The following is a 20,273-nucleotide window of genomic DNA, read 5'->3' as shown; positions in this document are numbered from 1 at the left end:
TTCGAACTACGTGCGTGACTTCCTATGGGAAATGTGTCGTTACGCCCGGAAATGTCTTTTCCAATCCCCCCCCCCCCCCTTTTTTTTTTTTCGGCGCGGTAATTACCGCCTAATTTTCTTTTTCGCGTCGCACTCGCAGCTAGCTCGCGACACATGAAAAGTGCAGCGTGATTATGCACCCGGCACGCAGCAATACCAACGGCACCAAAAGTTATTTAAGGAGCTTTAGTTTCGTCCATTGCCTTACTCAACCTGGCAATTAGGCTGCGGGTGCTGGTGCGAAATTCCGCCGATAGAGAGCGCTGCGTCTTCCTCGAAGCGTCTTCCTCGCTGCGTCTTCCTCACCTCTGTTGTTCATGCTGTATTTACAAGGATTAGAGAAAAAATTAGAGAGGAGCGGACTTGGCTTCAACCTTTCCTATTTCAAGCAGGGAGAATGGATTAAACAGTCATTACCAGGACTGATGTATGCAGATGACATTGTACTTATGGCTGACAGCAAGGAAGACTTGCAGAGATTAATGGACATCTGTGGTAAAGAGGGAGATAGCTTAGGTTTGAAGTTTAGTAAAGAAAAATCGGCAGTCATGACTTTTAATGATAATCAGGGCAGCGAGCATAGGATACAGGAGGTTACGCTGGAGGTGGTGGATAAGTACAAATATCTTGGAGTGTGGATAAACAATGGGGCTGAGTACCTAACGGAGCATGAAAAATATGTGACGGCTAAAGGTAGCAGAAATGCAGCTGTGATGAAAAATAGGGCACTGTGGAATTACAATAGGTACGAAGTGGTGAGAGGGATTTGGAAAGGGGTGATGGTCCCTAGTTAGACTTTCGGCAATGCGGTCCTGTGCATGAGATCAGAGGTTCGAGCAAGGTTGGAAGTTAAGCAGCGAGGGGTAGGTAGACTGGCTCTGGGAGCACACGGAAATACACCAAATCAGGGGGTACAGGGTGACATGGGATGGACGTCATTCGAGGGCAGGGAAGCCAGCAGCAAGATAGAATTTGAGGAGCGATTGAGAGAGATGGCAGAAAAGCGGTGGGCAAGGAGAGTTTTCAGTTATTTGTACATGAGGAATGTTGATACAAAATGGAGGAAGCTGACCAGAAAACTGTCAATCAAATATTTGGACTGCAGGAGGGGTGCAAACCAGGAAACAGCGGTTAAGAAAAAGGTTAAGGAAACAGAGAGGGGTCTGTGGAAAACAGGGATGCAGACGAAATCAGCACTGGGAACATACCGAACTTTCAAGCAAGAAATTGCCAAAGAAAATATCTACGATAATTCTAGGGGAAGCTCTTTGTTGTTTGAAGCCAGGACGGGAGTATTGCGGACTAAGATGTACCGAGTCAAGTACCAAGGTATAGACACGTTGTGCTGTGCGTGTGGAGAAGAGGAAACGGCTGAGCACCTCATACTTTTCTGTAAGGGGCTTAACCCTACAGTGCAAGGCAACGGGGCTGATTTTTTCAAAGCATTGGGGTTTAGGGACAGTGAAGGCAAAATAGACTTTAAGCGGGTAGAAATAACCAAACAGAGGTTATCTGATTGGTAGATAAAATTAAGGCAGGGGTGAAATTTCACCCACCACAAAGTACAAATTATGTTAATAGCCATGGCTAGGTGGCGTATGCCACCGCCCGATTTAAAGGGTTCAGCCTCATCCATCCATCCATCCATCCATCCATCCATCCATCCATCCATCCATCCATCCATCCATCCAGCGATCACAGCGCTATGCCACGGCTAGGAGTTTGCCGAGTCGCGCTGGATAGCCGACTGCCTGCAGAATTAATGCTTCGCGTAACTCAAAGCGAGTGTTCTATAATCTAGTCTTATCTAATGAAAACTGCTGATACACAAAACGCTCCAAAACAGTCAAGTTATCACGTCTTGGGGTACATTCGACTGTGAAATAAATTACACCCTTATTCGCTTGTGAAGGTGCAGATTAATTTACCGTGTAGCGCGCTCCAACTCAGTTTGCAGAGGCCTGCATGAAGTCATCTCGAGGTCGAAGCCTGAGAATGCTGCCCCAGCCGAACGTGCTATAGCCCAGAGCAATCGGTGTTACCATTGGTGGCGCTCCCAGCTAACATAATAATAATAATAATAATAATAATAATAATAATAATAATAATAATAATAATAATAATAATAATAATAATAATAATAATAATAATAATAATAATAATAATAATAATAATAACAATAATAATTGTAATGAAGAAGAGTAACCTGTGCCTCAGCAGCATCGCCACCGGCATGAGCTCGTGGTTGCTGTCCTTGGCCGAACGCTTGTGACTGTTACCCGTTCGCCTGCATCCGTTGCTAATAAACCTCTTAGCAAGTGGTGGAGGTGCGGGGTAGCAGTCACAGACGCTCCTGCGGCTTCTACTCCTACAGACCTTAGCGCACTTTCTTGTGACCCTGCGGTTGATCAGTCCCTGCGCGACGCTTTCAACCGCTCCATCGACGATGAAACGTCATCTTCACAAAGAAGCCAGCTGCTCGCACAGCCCTGCTTCCGGTTTGGGTCGCACATCAACCGTTTTTCACCAGATAGATACCGGCAGTCATGCACCTCTACGGCAACGCCCTTATCGGGTATCCGCCTCGGAGCGCCGTGTAATTGATGACCAGGTTGATGACATGCTCAAGCGCGGGGTTGTACAGCCTTCGAACAGTCCCTGGGCGTCACCGGTCGTTCTTGTTAAGAAAAAGGATGGCTCTATTCGGTTCTGCGTCGACTACCGACGTCTGAACAAGATAACACGCAAGGACGTTTACCCGTTACCGCGCATCGACGACGCCCTCGACTGTTTGCAGGGAGCGGAGTTCTTTTCTTCGCTAGATTTACGTTCCGGATACTGGCAAGTCCCTATGGCACCATCTGATCAGCATAAAACAGCATTTGTGACACCTGACGGATTATATGAATTTACCGTGATGCCTTTCGGCCTGTGTAACGCTCCAGCCACTTTTGAGAGGATGATGGACAATATATTACGCGGCCTCAAATGGAACACATGTCTCTGCTACCTGGACGACGTCGTTGTCTTTTCCGCTGATTTCCATGCACATCTCAGCCGTCCCGAGCACGTTTTGAAATGTCTCACTGACGCGGGACTTCAACTCAACTTAAAGAAATGTCGTTTTGGTGCCCGAAAGCTCACCATTCTTGGCCATGTTGTCTCGCGAGACGGCATTCTTCCGGACCCAGCCAAGCTCCGCGCCGTCGCTGACTTTCCAAAACCGAATAAGTTAAAGGAGCTTCGAAGTTTCGTTGGTTTATGCTCGTTTTTCCGACGTTTCATTCGAAATTTCGCATCCATAATTGCACCCCTGACAGACCTTCTAAGCGGCGACAACGAACTTTCAGCTTGGTCGCCCGCCTGCGATGACGCCTTCACGAAATTACGCCGCCTGCTAACCTCGCCACCTATCCTCTGCCACTTCGACCCTGCCGCCCCCACCGAGGTCCACACCGATGCCAGCGGCGTAGGACTCGGTGCCGTACTCGCGCAACGGAAGGCGGGGTTCGATGAATATGTCGTCGCCTACGCGAGCCGAACTCTGACAAAAGCCGAGGCTAATTTCTCGGTTACAGAGAAAGAGTGTTTAGCCATTATTTAGGCCCTTAGGAAATTCCGCCCTTATTTGTATGGTCACACTTTCGACGTCATCACTGACCACCACGCCCTTTGTTGGCTGTCCACCCTCAAGGACCCATCTGGCCGACTTGCTCGCTGGGCCCTTAAGCTACAGGAGTACGACATCCGCGTTCTTTACCTTTCTGGCCGCAATGATGATGATGATGATTTATTGGCATCCCCTTTGAAACGGGGTGGCGACAAATAGTCACCTAGCCTGCTTGATTTAATCAGGTATACTACACATGTTCTTTATCTAGCATTTTTGTATACCTTTTTCAAAAATTTAGCTTGTACCGCTGCCTATGATTTTAAGAGATCAGGTCGTATCCATCTTTTCCCTGCTTTTTTTCCACCAGTACTCTAATCGTCTCTTGCTGATCTCTACGGCTGATCTGTTTATGTTTCCTTCCACTTTAAACCCAAGCGCTTCTGGGAGTTGCACGTTACCTACGGTTCTCGCTGGGTGGATCCCGTCGCATTCCATTAGGATGTGCTGAGTGGTCTCTGGATCTTTACTGCAGCATACACATATCTCATCTAGTTCCGAATATTTGTTCCGATATGTTTTCGTCCTTAGGCAACCGGCTCGAGCCTCAAATAGCAAGGCACTGCCCTTTGTGTTATCGTACAAACACACGGACGCTGACGCCCTCTCTCGCTCACCGGTCGCAGCTGACAACGCTTGCATCACATGCACTACACAACATGCCGTCGGAGCAGCGCAAGGATCCCTGGATCCGTGCTCTCATCTCCATCCTTTCTGATCCATCCACCTCTTCACCATCTCGCGCTCTTCGCCGCTAGGCTACCCACTTCTGCATTCACGATGGCCTTCTTTATCGTCGTAATTACCTTTCTGACGGACGCAAGTGGCTTCTTGTGATACCCCGACATCTCCGTGACCTTATCTGCGACGCTTTCCACGCCGACCCACAGTGCGCACATGCCGGCCTCTTCAAGACCTACGCTCGACTACGCCTCCGATTTTATTGGCGCGGCATGTATAACTACGTGCGAAAGTTCGTTCGCTCCTGTACTCAGTGCCAACGCCGAAAATTACCTCCAGGACAAGTCTACCCGTCACAACCCCTTCCCTGCCCTAGTCGTCCCTTTGATCGTGTTGGTATTGACATATACGGACCGCTACCATCCACTCCAGCAGGGAACCGCTGGATTATTGTTGCTGTGGATCACTTGACCCGTTATGCTGAAACCGCCGCTCTGCCGACTGCCACCGCCCGCGACGCTGCATCGTTTCTGTTACACCATTTCGTTCTGCGCCACGGTGCCCCTCGCGAACTTCTGAGCGATAGAGGCCGAGCCTTTCTTGCCGATGCTTTGAAGGCACTACTCCACGAATGCCGAATCATTCACCGCACAAGTACAGCGTACCATCCGCAAACTAACGGCATGACAGAACGCTTCAACCGTACTCTTGGTGATATGCTATCAATGTACGTCGCCTCTGATCATTCAAATTGGGACCAAGTTCTCCCTTTCGTGACGTATGCGTACAATACTTCGGCCCAAGCAACTACCGGATTTTACCCGTACTTTCTCCTATATGGCCGAGAACCATCTAATACGTTCGATACAATTCTTTCATATAAACCTGATGCGTCCGAAAGTACTCCGCTGTCTGAAGCTGCTCGACATGCTGAGGAATGCCGCCAGCTTGCCCGCTCTTTTTCCACCGAGGACCAGTGGCAGCAGCAATCCCGTCAACCAGCCGACCGTTCTGCACCTACATTTTCCCCTGGCTCTCTGGTCTGGCTTCGGGTACCCGCTACCACACCCGGCCACTCAGCAAAACTTGTCGCGAAATACCTCAGACCCTACCGCGTTCTGGAGCAAACGTCATCCGTCAATTACCTCGTGGAGCCCCTCAAGCCACCGACAGACCTGCGCAATCGCGGCCGCGAACTTGTCCACGTCTGTCGCATTAAGCCGTACTACGACCCACTAGTAGTGTCTTCGCCTTAAGCCACCAGGATGGCGCCTTTTTCGGCGGAGGGTGATTGTAATGAAGAAGAGTAACCTGTGCCTCAGCAGCATCGCCACTGGCATGAGCTCGTGGTTGCTGTCCTTGGCCGAACGCTTGTGACTGCTACCCGTTCGCCTGCATCCGTTGCTAATAAACCTCTTAGCATAATAATAATAATAATAATAAGAGCGTACAAAATGATCAGAATTTTAAGTATTTATCGAGAGTAACAGTATAATAATTGAAAACGAAAATATTGCCATTGACTGGAGTGCAGCAGGCAATTTGTGCTACACTCGTAAATGTAAACTTGTGCGTGTTGGTATGTAATTTTAAACTCCTTAGCGCACACACACGCGTGCGCGCACACACGCACAAAGAACCAGGGCCAGCGGCGAAATTTACGTGAATCCGACAGGACGGGTCGAGTCAGATATCGGGCCCAAACAGCCAGACTCGACAGTCATTACATGCACTCACGCCTGACGGGTCGAGATTGCTGCGGCGGCTATGCGTCGAGCTATACGCGTTTACCTGTGCGCCTCAGGTGGGTCGGGCTTGGTCAACCTGCCACGTGCGGCCACACACAGTCAAGATCTCCAGGTTCTAACCCGATACGTGTTAAAGGCCCCGTGTCGCAGGAAATCCGGCGTCGGTGTCGGCGTAAGCGCCGGCGTCGTTGGCGGAAATAATCATGCCGAACCACATCATTCCCCCGACCAGGCAGGCTCTTCGCGTGGCGCAAGGCATTAGTGAACAAAAATTTAGTTTCTCAAAGTCAACACCGTCAGAAAAATCGTCTAAGACGACTTAACCACAACCTACAGACGTGATAGCGTCGGATTGTAAATTGAATATATGAGAAAAAAGCCTGACAAGCAGCTAGGTATCTTATTTGAATGCTATCGCGTTCCACTCTTAAAGGCGAAGCTTAAGCGTCCTCCAAATTTTTCTTTGTCGTTCCCGTGCATCGGCTGCAAGTATGCTCAAGACTTCAAGCACTGCATCGCGTAGGAACAACTTTTATTTGGAGCTCGCGTTGTGAATCAGTGAGGCCTGTTCGCCCTAGTGGAAGGCGCCATTAGTCACAGAACGGGTTTACGAACGACTTGACCAACTGACAATAGGTGAGCAAGGAACGGATCGCTCTTCCTCCTCTTAGGAGGCGGTGGCCTAGAATTAGTTCATCTACCGGTCAGGCAGATTGCTTCTCACTTGTTTTAAAACGAACCTTTGCATGCCTATGCTGTGAGGTCGGTGTCGCTATCTTTTATATATATATGGCCTGCACGGGGAAGCCACCTGGTTGCTGCACCCTACAGGCCACTCACGTTTGCGCCCCCGCTTAGCCGCTACTCCTCCCGATCTGCCTGCGTTTAGCGGAGATTATACCAGACATGCTAATACTCTCTATTGTCTTCAAGTGGTTCCGATAAATATTGTGGGAAAGGGAGCAGACATGCGAAGGGAGGAGGACACGGGTACCCCGCCGGAGGATACATTTTCGGGCAAGGAGAACATATCGGGGGTGAGAGGGAAAAGAAAGAGGAGGAGTTAGGGATGTCGCGAAAGAGTGAGCATTGCGGTCCGTGAGGTTACCATTGTGATCATGACCATGTGTCTGCACCCTAATGGGCAGTAATGTCCACACGTGTGTAGACTCGTGACTTTTGTGAACCTGCCTGACAAATGTGCAACGATTTTCTACTCGCCCGATTTAATTGGCTTCCGCTTATTTCGCCCTGTTTCCAAAATGAGTAGTCATATTTGTTTATTTTTATTTAAAAATTCCTGACAGGCTCCAAATAGGAGTATGATGTGCGGGGGGACAGTACATAACAAATGTAAAAAAAAAAGAAACACAGAAAATATGAAAAGGAACAAGAACATAAGACATTGTGCAAGGGCTAAATCTAGATAAAGTAATGAAACAATGGTTAAAGCAATATTGAAAATACTTAGTATTATGCAATTTCATTTTGTGGTTATAAAAGTCATTATACAATAGGCAGATATGACTACACGCAATGGTGAATTTAACAATCACTAGACACAGTCATAGATGGGTTGTATCGCGTTTCTAATCGCCGCAGGATCATGAATATCAGCAACACTGAAAAATGAATATCAGGTCATTCCCATGACTGATTGCACGTGGCAGGCGCAGATGTATTGAAGGCTTGGGTGCTGCCGAAAAGATTATCAAGGCTGCGTTGATTATGAAGCTGTCAAAATGCGCGATGGGGTTGTGATTAAGGTAATGTACTTCCGTGCTTGCTGTAAATTATTTTATGGAAGAAACAGACAAGGACTGTATTCCTAGGTGATTCCTGCAGGGACCTATTGTTAGCAAGGTCATTATGTTAGTCAAACTAGAGTAACGCGTACATTAATTCTCGAGCGATGAAACGTGCTGCGTGGTTCTGTACCAATTTTAGTAAATTGATTACGTATGCTTGTCGGGGTGACCAGATGGATGGTGCAAACTGGAGTTGCGGACGAACGAATGTCAAGTAAGCTAGTTCACGTGTTACGGAAGGCAACGCGTGAAGATTTTATTTTAGGTACAATGGACGTGCGCGATGCAATGGCCAGTAAGTAATATGTAACACGACCATCGAAAATAATTTTTCGTCAGTACTGACAAGGAACATTAGCTATGCGTGGAAAACAAAGAAAACAAAAACAAACACACAAATAAAGATAGACAAAAACTGCCTCGAACGTTTGAAGACCCCTTGTCGTATTGTTCCAAAGGCCCCTTCTTCGGAGGAGAAAGAAAAAAAAAAAAAAAAAAAAAAAAGAAAACCGCTTCTCGAAACGGACCATAACTATTTTCTTCGGTTATTTTATTCGGTTTTTCTCGTTGTTTACCAACGATGCTCAATCTGCCTGCACCGTGATGGCGTTAAGCAGCGCGAAGCACAAAAGAAACACGGTGCCAGAGCTTCCTGTTATTCAACCTGACTCGAGGATTTCGAGGTCGCATTTCCTCTCGAAACGCACAAGAAGTGCACACAATGCATGCTGGAAGACTCCAAAAGAGCTTCACACGATTATCCACGGACTGGTCAGAAAATTTTCCTGCTCCAAGGTGGTACTTCAGCGTAGTAAATTGCTGGGCTTGGTGGTGCAACATTTCTCCGAAAGGGAGCGCTATAAAGTTGTATGGAAGGAAAGAGGAGTCCTTCCTGTTCTTGTGTACTCTTCTTTCCTTCCGCAGAACTTTCGCACAAAGTTCATAAGATAAAATTTTAGCCAATCTTAATGCTGGACAAATTGTAATTAGCGAAGGCAGCTGATCATTAGCAAAGAATTAACTTACGAAAGAAAACCTTTGTGAATTCGACCCTCCATTTGAGCGTGCAGAGTGCTTCGTTTGTTTCACGGCTGAGTGCTGTCTGTAATGATGTAAATCATATTTAATGTCTTCAGCGGCATAGGAGTGCAATGGTTATGGTTGCCGCCAACGCCCCTCTATGGCCGCCAGCGCCCCTCTAGCTTGGCCGGCGCTGGTTCGCCTTTAAATATATCGTGAGGCTTTTCTCTTCAGTAACATTCGAAAAAAAAAAAAAATACTGAGAGAAGATGCTAAGACTTTTGCTTTGTACGTTTTCAAGGAGGTCATTGAGAAAATTTCTAATTGAGAAAACACTAGCGGGAAGGACGCTCAGTTGTCAACGCATGCAGCGGAATTGCATCGACGGTGCAGCGCTAACTCCCGCTTGCATTCACCCGTGCTTTTGTCGACTTCGTTGACGGGGGTACGCATTTCCGTAAACAACTTGGCAATTGTTCTTCGTGAGACGATTTTCACGGTGATTGTTCGGCGATGCCGCGTGTATTCAGGTGGTAAGAAGATCACTACAATGCGTGCCGGCATCGCGCCGTGCGGAGTCGTTTGAGTGTGCACCAACGACGTGTGCTTATTATTGAGGCACACAAACAGTAATGCCGGCAAGGGTAGAAAGTAAAAAAAAAAAAAAAGTCGGCAGAGACACTTAAGATTGCTTACGTGTGGGAAAGCGAAAGCATCAAAGTGCGAAATCTTCTTTCCTTTTTCCTTTTTCCCGCGCGTTCCTTGTCCGCGGAAGCTCTCGCATGCGTTCTAACTGCGCCTCGGTAAGGCCAAATGAAAACGCGCCAAGCGTCTCAACGTGGGATATAGTTCCGGGTGTAACTGCGCAATTACTGGCAGGATTAGAAAGATTCCTGTTATGCGTTAGTATTCTTAGGGTACTTCACGAACTTTCCACGGGTCAACTATGTTTGTATCTATGTTGGTATCAATTTATGTATGTTTGTATCTAACCGTTTTCCCGCCACCTGGGTCACTAGGCACGTGTCACTAGAAATGTGCCCTTCTACAATGACGAAAGAGATTCCTCATATTTGTGCGATGCTGAGAGGAATCGAACCCGCGTCACAAGGGTTCCTCAAGGGCAGCAACCCAAATTAGTAGGCTGCGCCACAAATTCACCACGAGTATGTCCCGCTTTTCAATGAACGCATTTCACGCCAATGCTTTAGCGAGCTGCGCCATGAATGTACTGGGTATTTACCGCTCTTCAATGGACCTCTCGCCAACCGGGATCACTGAGTATGTGCTATACTGGATGTGCGGCAAGCGAGGGAAGAATTCACAGCGTTCGCAGCTCCGGCACTTCACGCCTCTCGTCTCGGAGGCCACGCGCGAACTTCTCGGCAGTGCAACTAGATGGCGCTGCGTGTTAAGAACGAAGCGCGAGACGCGTTCCTCAGCGTTCGCACGCGCCGCGGCGCGCCATGCATCTTGGAGGCCACGCGCGGGCTTCGCGATGGTGGCGCTAGATGGCGCCGATTTTTGTTAGGCAAGCACGAAAGAGAAACCCCGCTGCAGTACATGCCCCATAAATAACTCGTTTCGACGGCGGCAATACGTTGTGTTGCCATTTTGATTCAGTTCTAAGCGCATTACCGCGTAGTCGGTCATTGTGAGATGGCCTCTGCAGCAATTTTTTGCTTGGTATACATGATACGTTACAGCGATAAGTGACATGTTAGACCCTCTGCGCACGTATGTCGTACACTGCGAATTACTGTGGTGGATGCCGCTGGTAAACGTAACAGCCATCCTAACCGCTGTAGCAACAAGCAGCGTACATAAACAGCGGGCATACATAAACAGCCCGCAGACTGCCCGCTTCGATTACTTGTTGCGGCCGTTACTTGTACTGTGGATCATCTTTGGCGGTTACCACCGGTAAACGTAATAGCCACCCTAACCGTGACCACGTATAGCAACATGGCAGCGATCATATAGCCCATGGAGACCACCCGCTTCGATCGCCTGTTTATTTTGACGCTACTAACAGAGGCGACGCCGAATCGTAAAAGCGGTTTGATTTTCAGCTGTATCAGAGGGCGGCATTGCATTAGCACTGATGATGCGTTGACTATGCGAAATGCTACAAGGGCATAATTATTCACTGCATCAGTAATTTACCACTGCGCTCTATAGTATGGTAAGTGGTTATGGTGGCGAGCAAACGCCAAACAGACGCCGAACAAGCGATGTGACATTGGGGAACGTTTATGCTTACGAGGCTAGAAATAACTGCTGAGAAAGCTTATACAGATGAAGCGAAGCCCCGCTGTTGCATTCATGTGAACGCAGCTTATGGTTACAACGACAAAAACATTTGTTGCGTCGATCCACCAACCGCGGAGCATGATCAACGGGATGGGAAGCAGACGAGCAGACGACGCGGCGCGGGTGAACACATCTTGAGGAGCATTCGGCCTTCTTAGAAGTCCTGCAGCGTCTACAGTGCTGCAAGGAACTAGTGAAACAATGGGTAGAAAGCTTCGCTTATAAAAAATGCCGGACGTGGTGCGTAAGGTATACGTATATATTGGTAAAGAAACATAGTCGAACCTTCCGTATAAACTGTGCTGTTATCAGTCCCGGTATACTCAGTCTGGGTTCGCGTTCAGAGTGAACTCTACCGTACATAGTTCATTGCGCTCTATTATCGTCATCCGAGCGCACAAATCTCTCTTTTGTTTTACGTTTTTCTTTTTTTCCTATGAGAAGTGGCGGGCCAGAGACAAAAGCTCCTGCCGTTGAGCGCTCCGACATTTCTCGCGTCAAAAATTTCTGTTCCCTCTAAACCAGGCGATGATCTGTTGCTGATGATGGTAATAGTGTTGATAACGACGGTAATAGTTTGTTGCTCACGTTATCCACTGCTGCGGCGACGTCGACATGGAATGGGTGTGTCAGGCGCCGTCTTGTTTTGCCGATCCACCAGGCACCAGCCAATCCGACGCCAATCCTCCTTCCGAAAAGAGCCCTCCCGAGTTATAAAACGGGAACGCATCTGCCGCAGCCCGCCGGCACCCGCGCCAGCCGCAGCCTTCGCTGTCTTGGCCGTTGTGAAAGGAGGCCACTGCCGCTCCAAGTTTGTTTGAGTACCGACTCGCCGAGGCGGGAACAACGCGGCGACTCGAGCGAGACCTGGGCGAGAGCGGATGACAGGTGACGGCTGACTCTCCAGCCATTCCACTTGTACGCGCGCGAGCGCCACGACGTGGCGCTTTTGGATTGCAGGAGTAATGTCATTGGCCTTGAGAGACCCCTGCTTCGCAAGGACGGCTGGGCGTTTTTACTTTTCTTGTGTAAATGCGCCCTCATTGATTGTTTTCTTTATTTTTGTACGCGATAACGTTAAGGTCCCCGTGTCGCAGAAAATTCGGCGTCGGCGTCGGCGTCCGCGGCTGAGAAAATCATCCCGAACCACCCCGACCACGCAGGCTCTCCGCGTGGCGCAGAGGCGTTAGTGAACTAGTTGAATTTCTCAAAGTAAGAACCGTCGGGAAAATCGTAAAGACTTGACCACAACCTACAGACATGATAGCGTCGTATTGTAATTTGAATATACGAGAAAAGATATTCTGTTACGAGGAAATACAAAGGAAATACAAACACAAACCCCTTTTTCAGCATTTCTACCTTTCATATGGCGGCGCGCGCCCGCGTAAGTTACTTGCAAAAACGCGTACATCCAGATGGCGCTCGCCTCCTGGACAGCGTAAAACCAATAAAACGCAGCGGCGCGCAGAGGCGAAGGTGTAGAAAAAAAAAAGCTGCAGTTGCCGGGAAGCCTGACAAGCATTCAGGGATCTTTGAATGCTATCGCGTTCCACTCTTAAAGGCGAAGCTTAAGCATCCTCATTTTTTTTTCTTAGTAACTTAAGGAAATTATTTTAAGAGCACTACCCAAATGCCATCTCCCTTTCTTGTTCTTGCTTTGTTTCGCTTTAAAATGTCTGCTTCTTTTTTCTTGTCCTCACCTCCATGGAAATGCGGCGGCCCCGCCTGGGAATCGAACATGTGACCTCGTGGTCAGCAGCAGAACGCCATATCCACTAAGCCATCACGGCGTTTGGAAGAACAAGAATTGTTGTTAGAAATTGCTGTTGAACAAGAGTTGATCAAGCGTTCCCATTCGTTTTGGTGCAGGATGTGTATAGACCTACAGCGAGAAGTCTGCGCACCACCACCAGGGGCCGCCACTGGCGCATCGCCATTGAATGACTTCTCAACGGAGATCAAGCAGGCATCAGCTGCGGCCCGCCGCTCCAGCAACGTTCCCCAGAGAGCCGGGAATCGGTTAGTATACTATTTATTTAAAACGTGGAAAGCCGAGGCGAGACTTGTTCTCCCGTCAACTGCAAGAACTGCGACAGAGATTCGAAGGTACGGGATGCGATAGTGCGGGAGATTCCTCCACCTCAGCTGGACAAGGAATGTTCGCACTTGCGAACCGTTCGTCATGCACACCTTTTCGCAAGGCGGAAACAACGAGCTCTACGGCCAATGCTGGTTAGCCAACTGCCGGTCATGGCTGGCAAGCAGCAGTGACTTCCAAGCTAACACCGCCTGCAGCATCAATCTACCCAGCGTTACAGCTAGCTTTGGCACAAAATACCACTGAATTTTGATCTTCGATAAACATGCTAGTCAGCGCTACGTCTTCCTTACGCAAGTGCTACAGTTACATATATACTCGAGCAACTTCACTTTCCATAACAGCGAGGTCAAACGTGGAATATGCGGGCACTACGAGCTTTCTTTCTTTCTTTTTTTTTTTTTGATCCGGAAATAAATAACGCAGCTCGGCGAGTGATCGCTCGGCCACATGGCAACAATTTTGTTCACGCGTACGCGGATACATTTTAATCTGCGCTGTAAGTAATCGGAAAACCATTCCGAAGTTATCCGATCAGCGTTGGCGACAAGAGCTACGCGGTCGGAAACAACACCGCGGTCGGTGTAGGACGAAAACAGGCTTTTTCGGCGCGCGCACCCACGCCTATTCCCAAACGATGTTGTTCCACATACAGTTACCGACAGCAGCCACACGGCCGTCCCGGCCTTACAAATATACCGCTGTAAACACTAGAATATATAAAAGGTAAGAGCAAACATGAGGCTCTTAACATTCGTTGCGTTCTGCAGTAAGCTTGCACGATATTAATATTACAGCGCCGACAGAATGAATATTCGAAAAGTATGCTTACACTGCATCTGCACCTTTGGCCAAAGTTGATCTTATGTCGTCTAGCCACTCACCGATCACCGTGGTGGCAGTAGAGACTGACTGAGCCGTGCCTTCGGCCGCCGTGACCATTGTAAACAAGCGAGCAAACGCCAATCAGAAGGCGCTTAATGGTGGGCGCTGTCACGTGAGCAAATATGGCGACGCCCATGGGTATGGTGTCGTAAAACGTCTATACTTACGCTTTGTGTGTGTACGCTTTCACTCATGTGGGGTTTATCGAGGTTTTCTGAAAGTTCGTTCCTGTGAGCGTTTATCTTATTTACGAAATCCTTTGCATAGTCTCATTAATTTTGTGATCATTCCAGAAGGAGCAGTGCTAGTTTTTGTCGGGGTTTTGTGGGTCACGCGGAACCTGAGCAGCGTCGTCTGTGCATGTGTTGCCTCAACATGCAATACTGTAGGGGATCAAGAAGACATTCTACACGTCGAAATAGAGTAGTTGCTCTTCAAAAATGCTATTGTGTAGCCTGCTGCCGTCGCATAATTTTCTTACGTTTCCATTGCGAACTTTGGCCAATCCTTTCTCGTGGATTCACGTGCCACGCAATAGAGGCGGCGGCGGCGGCGGCGGAAGCGACACCAACAAAATCCGTTTGGAGCTAGGGTGAAATCGCTGTTTTCTTTCTTTTCTCGCTGTCCTCATGGCTGTTTCCATCGTTTTCCATATTGGATTAAATATATATATATATATATATATATATATATATATATATATATAGACCGTGAGAAAGGTCACGAGAGGATGATGGTCACGAAATCCCAAGGCGTCGTTATAATGGCCGGCACAACTGCCGCATTATCGGTCAGTTCTTTCTTCTCGGCTTTCTGGCTATCTTCTCGCATGTTAGAAGGTAGCCAAATTCGTGGATGTAATATTTAGCATTTAGCGACATTTCTTTTTTTTTTATTTGTTAAGTGTAGGTCAGAGTCACCGCAGAGTTCTAAGAGAGAAAATAAATTTCATCAGCGTCGGTCTTCGACCTAGCATGTTCGGCACTAATGGCGTCGCAATCAAACGAAGTGGTGCGCCGACCTCCACAAGAGAGACTTCTCCGCGTGGATCTTCACAGAAAGGCCATGCAGTCGCTTTCGGTAACCTAATTTGCTATGCAATTAGTGAACACGAGTCGCGACTCTATTTAACAGCAGTTCGTGCACTTCACCTCTCAGTTCACAAACGAGTGTGCGCAAAATGCGAAATACAAGAGAAATAAGAAACAAAATTAGAACCGACGCTTGATTCTTTTTTCGAAAGTTTGTCGCCCTGCTTTGGTTTGTTTAGTCTCATTGTAGCCCAATAACACGCGAGCCTCCCCGCAGAAATATACCGTATTATTTATTCGTAAGTGGTTAATCCGATTTGCTTTCACAAATTCGGCGAAATATGCAGGCAGCCCAAAGAGCCTCGCCGAATGAAGGGGGCGTAATTGCGAAGTTTTCGATCGGACGCCAAAGCAGCTTATGAGAAAAAAGAAAAAAAAAAAATTGGCTCGCGTTGGTGCTCGTGGGCTGCCAACTGTGTGGACATTATTAGGAGGAACCTTTAGGTCGGGGACAACCGCTGTACCGATTTTGTTGAAATTCATTGCACTTGAGAGATAAATTAATTAATTTCTAGTGACTGCTGAAGCAGGTTGTTGATTTGGGGTTTGGAAATTGTTGCGAAAAGTTCTCAGAAACTGACAAACCTTAAAAAAAATTGAAGCATGAATTTTACAAATCCAAAACTCTGCACCAAGTATGATATCGCACTTCTGTAAACTGCATCTGTTATAGTATCTGAGGCGGACAAAGGTGACATGCGAAGTTAGAACCCACGTGAAGTTGTTACAAGGATTACGAGGGTTTTGCAAAAGTACTACCCACAAATTAGTGGAAGGTTTCAAAAGCGGTGCACAATACATCAATTTCGTCCACTTTAGATGCATTATTAGATGCAGTTTACAGAATTGTGATGTCCTTTAATATTCCTGAGTTAGAGTTAAAATTATATGACACTTGAGTTTTTTTCATTATTGCAATCTTCAACATTTCTTTTAAGTGACGGCATAACTAATAAAAAAAGTTTCGTTTCCCACAGTCGCTAGATTTCGACTTCTTTTTTTTCTTTTCTCGAATGCAGCTAACCTAATCGAATTCGGTGCTGTGGTTTCCGAGAAAGACAACCTCGCCTTTTCCATGTATTTGGATAGGAGACCCCCAGGTAAAGCTTCCTCTTAAACATTGAACTCCAGTGAACAATTATAAAGAAAATGTAATGTAATGGCGTGTGTCATTATAAGCCTAATATATGTCCACTGCAGAGAGGAGGGAGAGTATACAGTCTGTAAGTGTCCACCTAGTGGACATGTTCATTTCGTCTGCTGCTGATGTGCTCATTGGCTGCAGTGTCTGCCTCCTTCTGACGCCTACCGCAACCCAGCCAATCAGAATTTCAGCAGCATACGAAATGGACATGTCCACTAGGTGGACACGTACAAAATATCCCCCCTCCCCCCAAGGACGAGCTCATCTCCTAGCGATCGCGATTTACGCCTGTCTTGCTAAACTACATCCCGTCTTCTATGGGGCTGTAGGCTAAGAATGCTTCACCTAAAAAAAAAAAAAAATGCTGCCCGTTACTGAAGCATACCGTACCACTCTTGAACTAAGGAGTCAAGTGACAATTCACTTATTCCTGACTTCCTAAACTAACACTTGGGCCAGTGTTGCTTGATTGACGGTTACACCTATATAAACTGTTCATTGTTTAGTGCTCATCGCTCAGGAGCGAGGCTATTGGACATATCGAAGTGGAGGGATTTGGATAAGCTTTGACTCCTTGGTGTTTTTCAACGTGCGCTCTAGACAATCAATCAATCAATAAAGAAATCAATCAAAAAATCAATTAATCAATGCTTATTTCAGTTTTCTTAGAATGAAGCTGAAATTGGCGAGAGAAAAAGCAATCTTAAACGAATGCTTTTTTTCCCCCTTTTTTGGATTCCGCGAACTTCTCTTCCCGCCTCTCCCCCCTCCCCTCACTTCCACACAAACGCCCGCGCAGAAGCCCCTCTCTGGCTGTGGCAAATATGAGTAATAATGCCTCTAAAACGTATTTCAAAAACAATGCGAAATTGCGATACATGCAACCTGACCTTTACCCTGGTGTACATATCCTAACCATCAATTTACTATGACATTCAATAAAGCAATTTGAAGTCTCTTACACAGGAAAGTACTTTAAACTTGCAGAGAATTTGACGCGACTTTTAAAGTGAGAGTGGCACCCTGTAAATATAGTTATATTGCAGCATGGCCATCACACAGAGAAAAGTTTATCGCTAATAAGCTTCCCTTAGTGACGTGTTCATAGCTTGTGCTTTGCGCAGTACGTGGGGTGCTACATATCTGTATTGCGTTGGTATGATTCCTTAAAACAAATTTTAAATCTTTGAAGAAGAAAAAAAAATAAGGCTAATCTCCCTTCTAAATAAAATTAGTGAACAGTCTATAAAATGATCTTGTGATAGGGTATGAAATAAAAGAAATTCAGTATAAATGACGCTGGCTGAGTGTTTTGCCCACAACACGCGTTTTATTCTTTCACGCGAAGAACAAAATTTTGTTTACAGATTTTGTGAAACGTTTGTCAAAGGAAACAGGCCTTGGTAAGCATATATACGAGGTAAAAAACAGTGTTTTGAATTCACCAACTTGACTCGGAATTGATTAGCGATACAAATGACGGTTACCGAAGTTAATGCAACTGTGGTTTGAAAAACTATCTTTCAGCCGCTCTCAATTTCATCGGATGCGCTGCTGCATGTATATAGGGTGTTTTCTTATTTTTAGCTGCACCAAAATTAAAAAAAAAAATTGCCTGTGGCAGACAGCTACCGTTCTAACCCTCGGTTTGATTTTCTCGATCAGGCTGCCATTACTTCTTTGATAATTCAAAACAGTTAATTTAATAACTAACATAATCACACTAAATGAAATTTCAATTAATTACCTGACGGCACATATTTCAATCTACGAATTGTAGCCAGTGAGTATATGCAATGCATATCGACTTGGAACGAATTCGGAGGATGGCACCGCTTTCGAGATATGCGTCGCCAAACGCGCGGTGAAAATGCTTCGTTGTTACACTTACATAAAAAGAAAAACTGTTTTATGCATTGAAGCACGAAAAAGTAACTTGAACGTCAAGATATTTCGTCTGACACATTGAAACTTAATATCTCGAAAATGGTGTAGTCCTGAGAATTCGTTCCAATTGGATACGCCTCGCGAGCTCACCGACTACAATTCGTCGATTGCAATATGTACCCTAAAATCATTAATTAAAAATTGTATTAATGCAATTACGTTAATTCTTCAATCAAGCATTTTGAGTTCTCTTAGAAGCAATGGGTCACCCCATCGAGTAACTTAGCTCAAGTTACAATTGAGGTGTCTGCCGCAGGTAAGTTAAAAAAAAATTGGTGCAGCTAGAAAAGTAAAAGAAGACGGGTATATGAAGCTAACGTGAAAAGTTTAATTTTGCGAACTAGATACTGTTTTGTGAGGGTGCCTTTGTTTTCAATTTTTTTTTTGAGGTAGATGAAGTTGACTTCCCTCACGTTTGTGATAAATTGAAATAGTTTGCTGTAATAATGCGGAAAAAAGATTCGCCTATAAGTAAGGGTGGACACTGATTTCATTTCAGTGGCTTCGTAATTGGGTTGCTATATATATATATATATATATATATATATATATATATATATATATATATATATAATTATTATATTGTAGCGATATCTACGAACGCCAGCATAAGACGTAAAAGAAGATTGTTGATGCGAGCGCTCGCCCTGCTTGGCCGCTGATCGGAGTTTTCCTTTCCCTTGATATCTGCGATAAATTGCGACTACACCTAAACGTGTGCCTGCAATATATATATATATATATATATATATATATATATATATATATATGACCTCATTATTGCCTGCTGGCTGGTCACAATAAGAAAAGATCAAGTCCCTCCATTTCCCTTCTTCTAGTATATATATATATATATATATATATATATATATATATATATATATATATATATATATATATATGTGTGTGTGTGTGTGTGTGTGTGTGTGTGTGTGTGTGTGTGTGTGTGTGTGTGTGTGTGTGTGTGTGTGTGTGTGTGTGTGTGTGTGAATGATGTGCTCTGGCTGGGGGTATAAAAAACAATAAATGGTCTATTGTATAGAACGCATGTGCTTTACAACAGGGTGTCGAACAAAGAAAATTGAGCTATATGTTTTCATACTTCCAAGTATTCTCGAATCTCTCATTATAAATTTTGACTGTGGCTACAAAAAATTTGCTCCATTACTGGTGGACGTGTTTTAGGTTTCGCAGTAGCCTTCTTTCGCTGAGCTAAGGCTAGCAGAATTAGAAAAAAAAGAATTGAGGACGTAGAGTGTAATGCGACTGCCGTGATAACCGATAGCATTTAAAGAGAGCAAAGTAAAAAAAAAAAAAATCCTGCTATTGCTTACTTTTTCGTGTTGGACATGATTTGAAAGTGCATCTCCAAGTCTTCTCACCCAAATTAACGTGGCAGTATAAGAAAAGTTTATATATATATATAGTAAAATGAGAAGCACAACTTCGCGGCTATCTTAGGTTTATTTCCGACCTTTTATCCCATGAAAAAGGTCGGTCCAGCGACCGATACTGTTGGGTAAATAAACCTAAGATAACCGCGAAGTTGTGCTTCTCATTTTTATAAATACGCTTGGCCCATTGAAAAATCTAGTAAATATATATATATATATATATATATATATATATATATATATATATATATATATATATATATATATATATAGTTAAAAAATAGAAGCATGTAGGAAAAAACATAACGTGCTTCCTACGTGCTTCTATTTTTTGAACTATTTCTGTGCAGGCTCCTGTGATGCTTTGCTTCACTGATAGATATATAAGGGCCGGGCCGAGCGCTGTTTCTTTTTGACGAGAGTGGAGGCTCG

The 20,273-nt window shown here is 45.7% G+C and overlaps 1 protein-coding gene across 3 annotated transcripts in view; it reads right to left on the bottom strand.

Annotated features, from left to right (window-relative positions):
* Window positions 1–20,273, bottom strand: part of LOC119457557 (retinol dehydrogenase 13) — a 143,153-nt gene that overhangs the window by 35,182 nt on the left and 87,698 nt on the right. Inside the window, exon 1 of one of the 3 annotated variants that reach the window (XM_049670208.1) lies at window positions 11,868–12,082. The exons of 1 other annotated variant lie outside the window; for it this stretch is intronic. In XM_049670208.1, coding sequence (XP_049526165.1) covers window positions 11,868–11,896 — 29 coding nt within the window. In that variant the 5' untranslated portion in view covers window positions 11,897–12,082. Of the gene's footprint in view, window positions 1–11,867; window positions 12,083–20,273 lie in introns of those variants that run through there. One more of the 3 variants, XM_037719163.2, reaches the window with a different exon arrangement.

The sequence above is a fragment of the Dermacentor silvarum genome, chromosome 7, assembly GCF_013339745.2.
Source record: "Dermacentor silvarum isolate Dsil-2018 chromosome 7, BIME_Dsil_1.4, whole genome shotgun sequence".
NCBI classification, from domain to species: domain Eukaryota; kingdom Metazoa; phylum Arthropoda; class Arachnida; order Ixodida; family Ixodidae; genus Dermacentor; species Dermacentor silvarum.
This window is presented reverse-complemented; position numbering and strand designations above follow the sequence as displayed.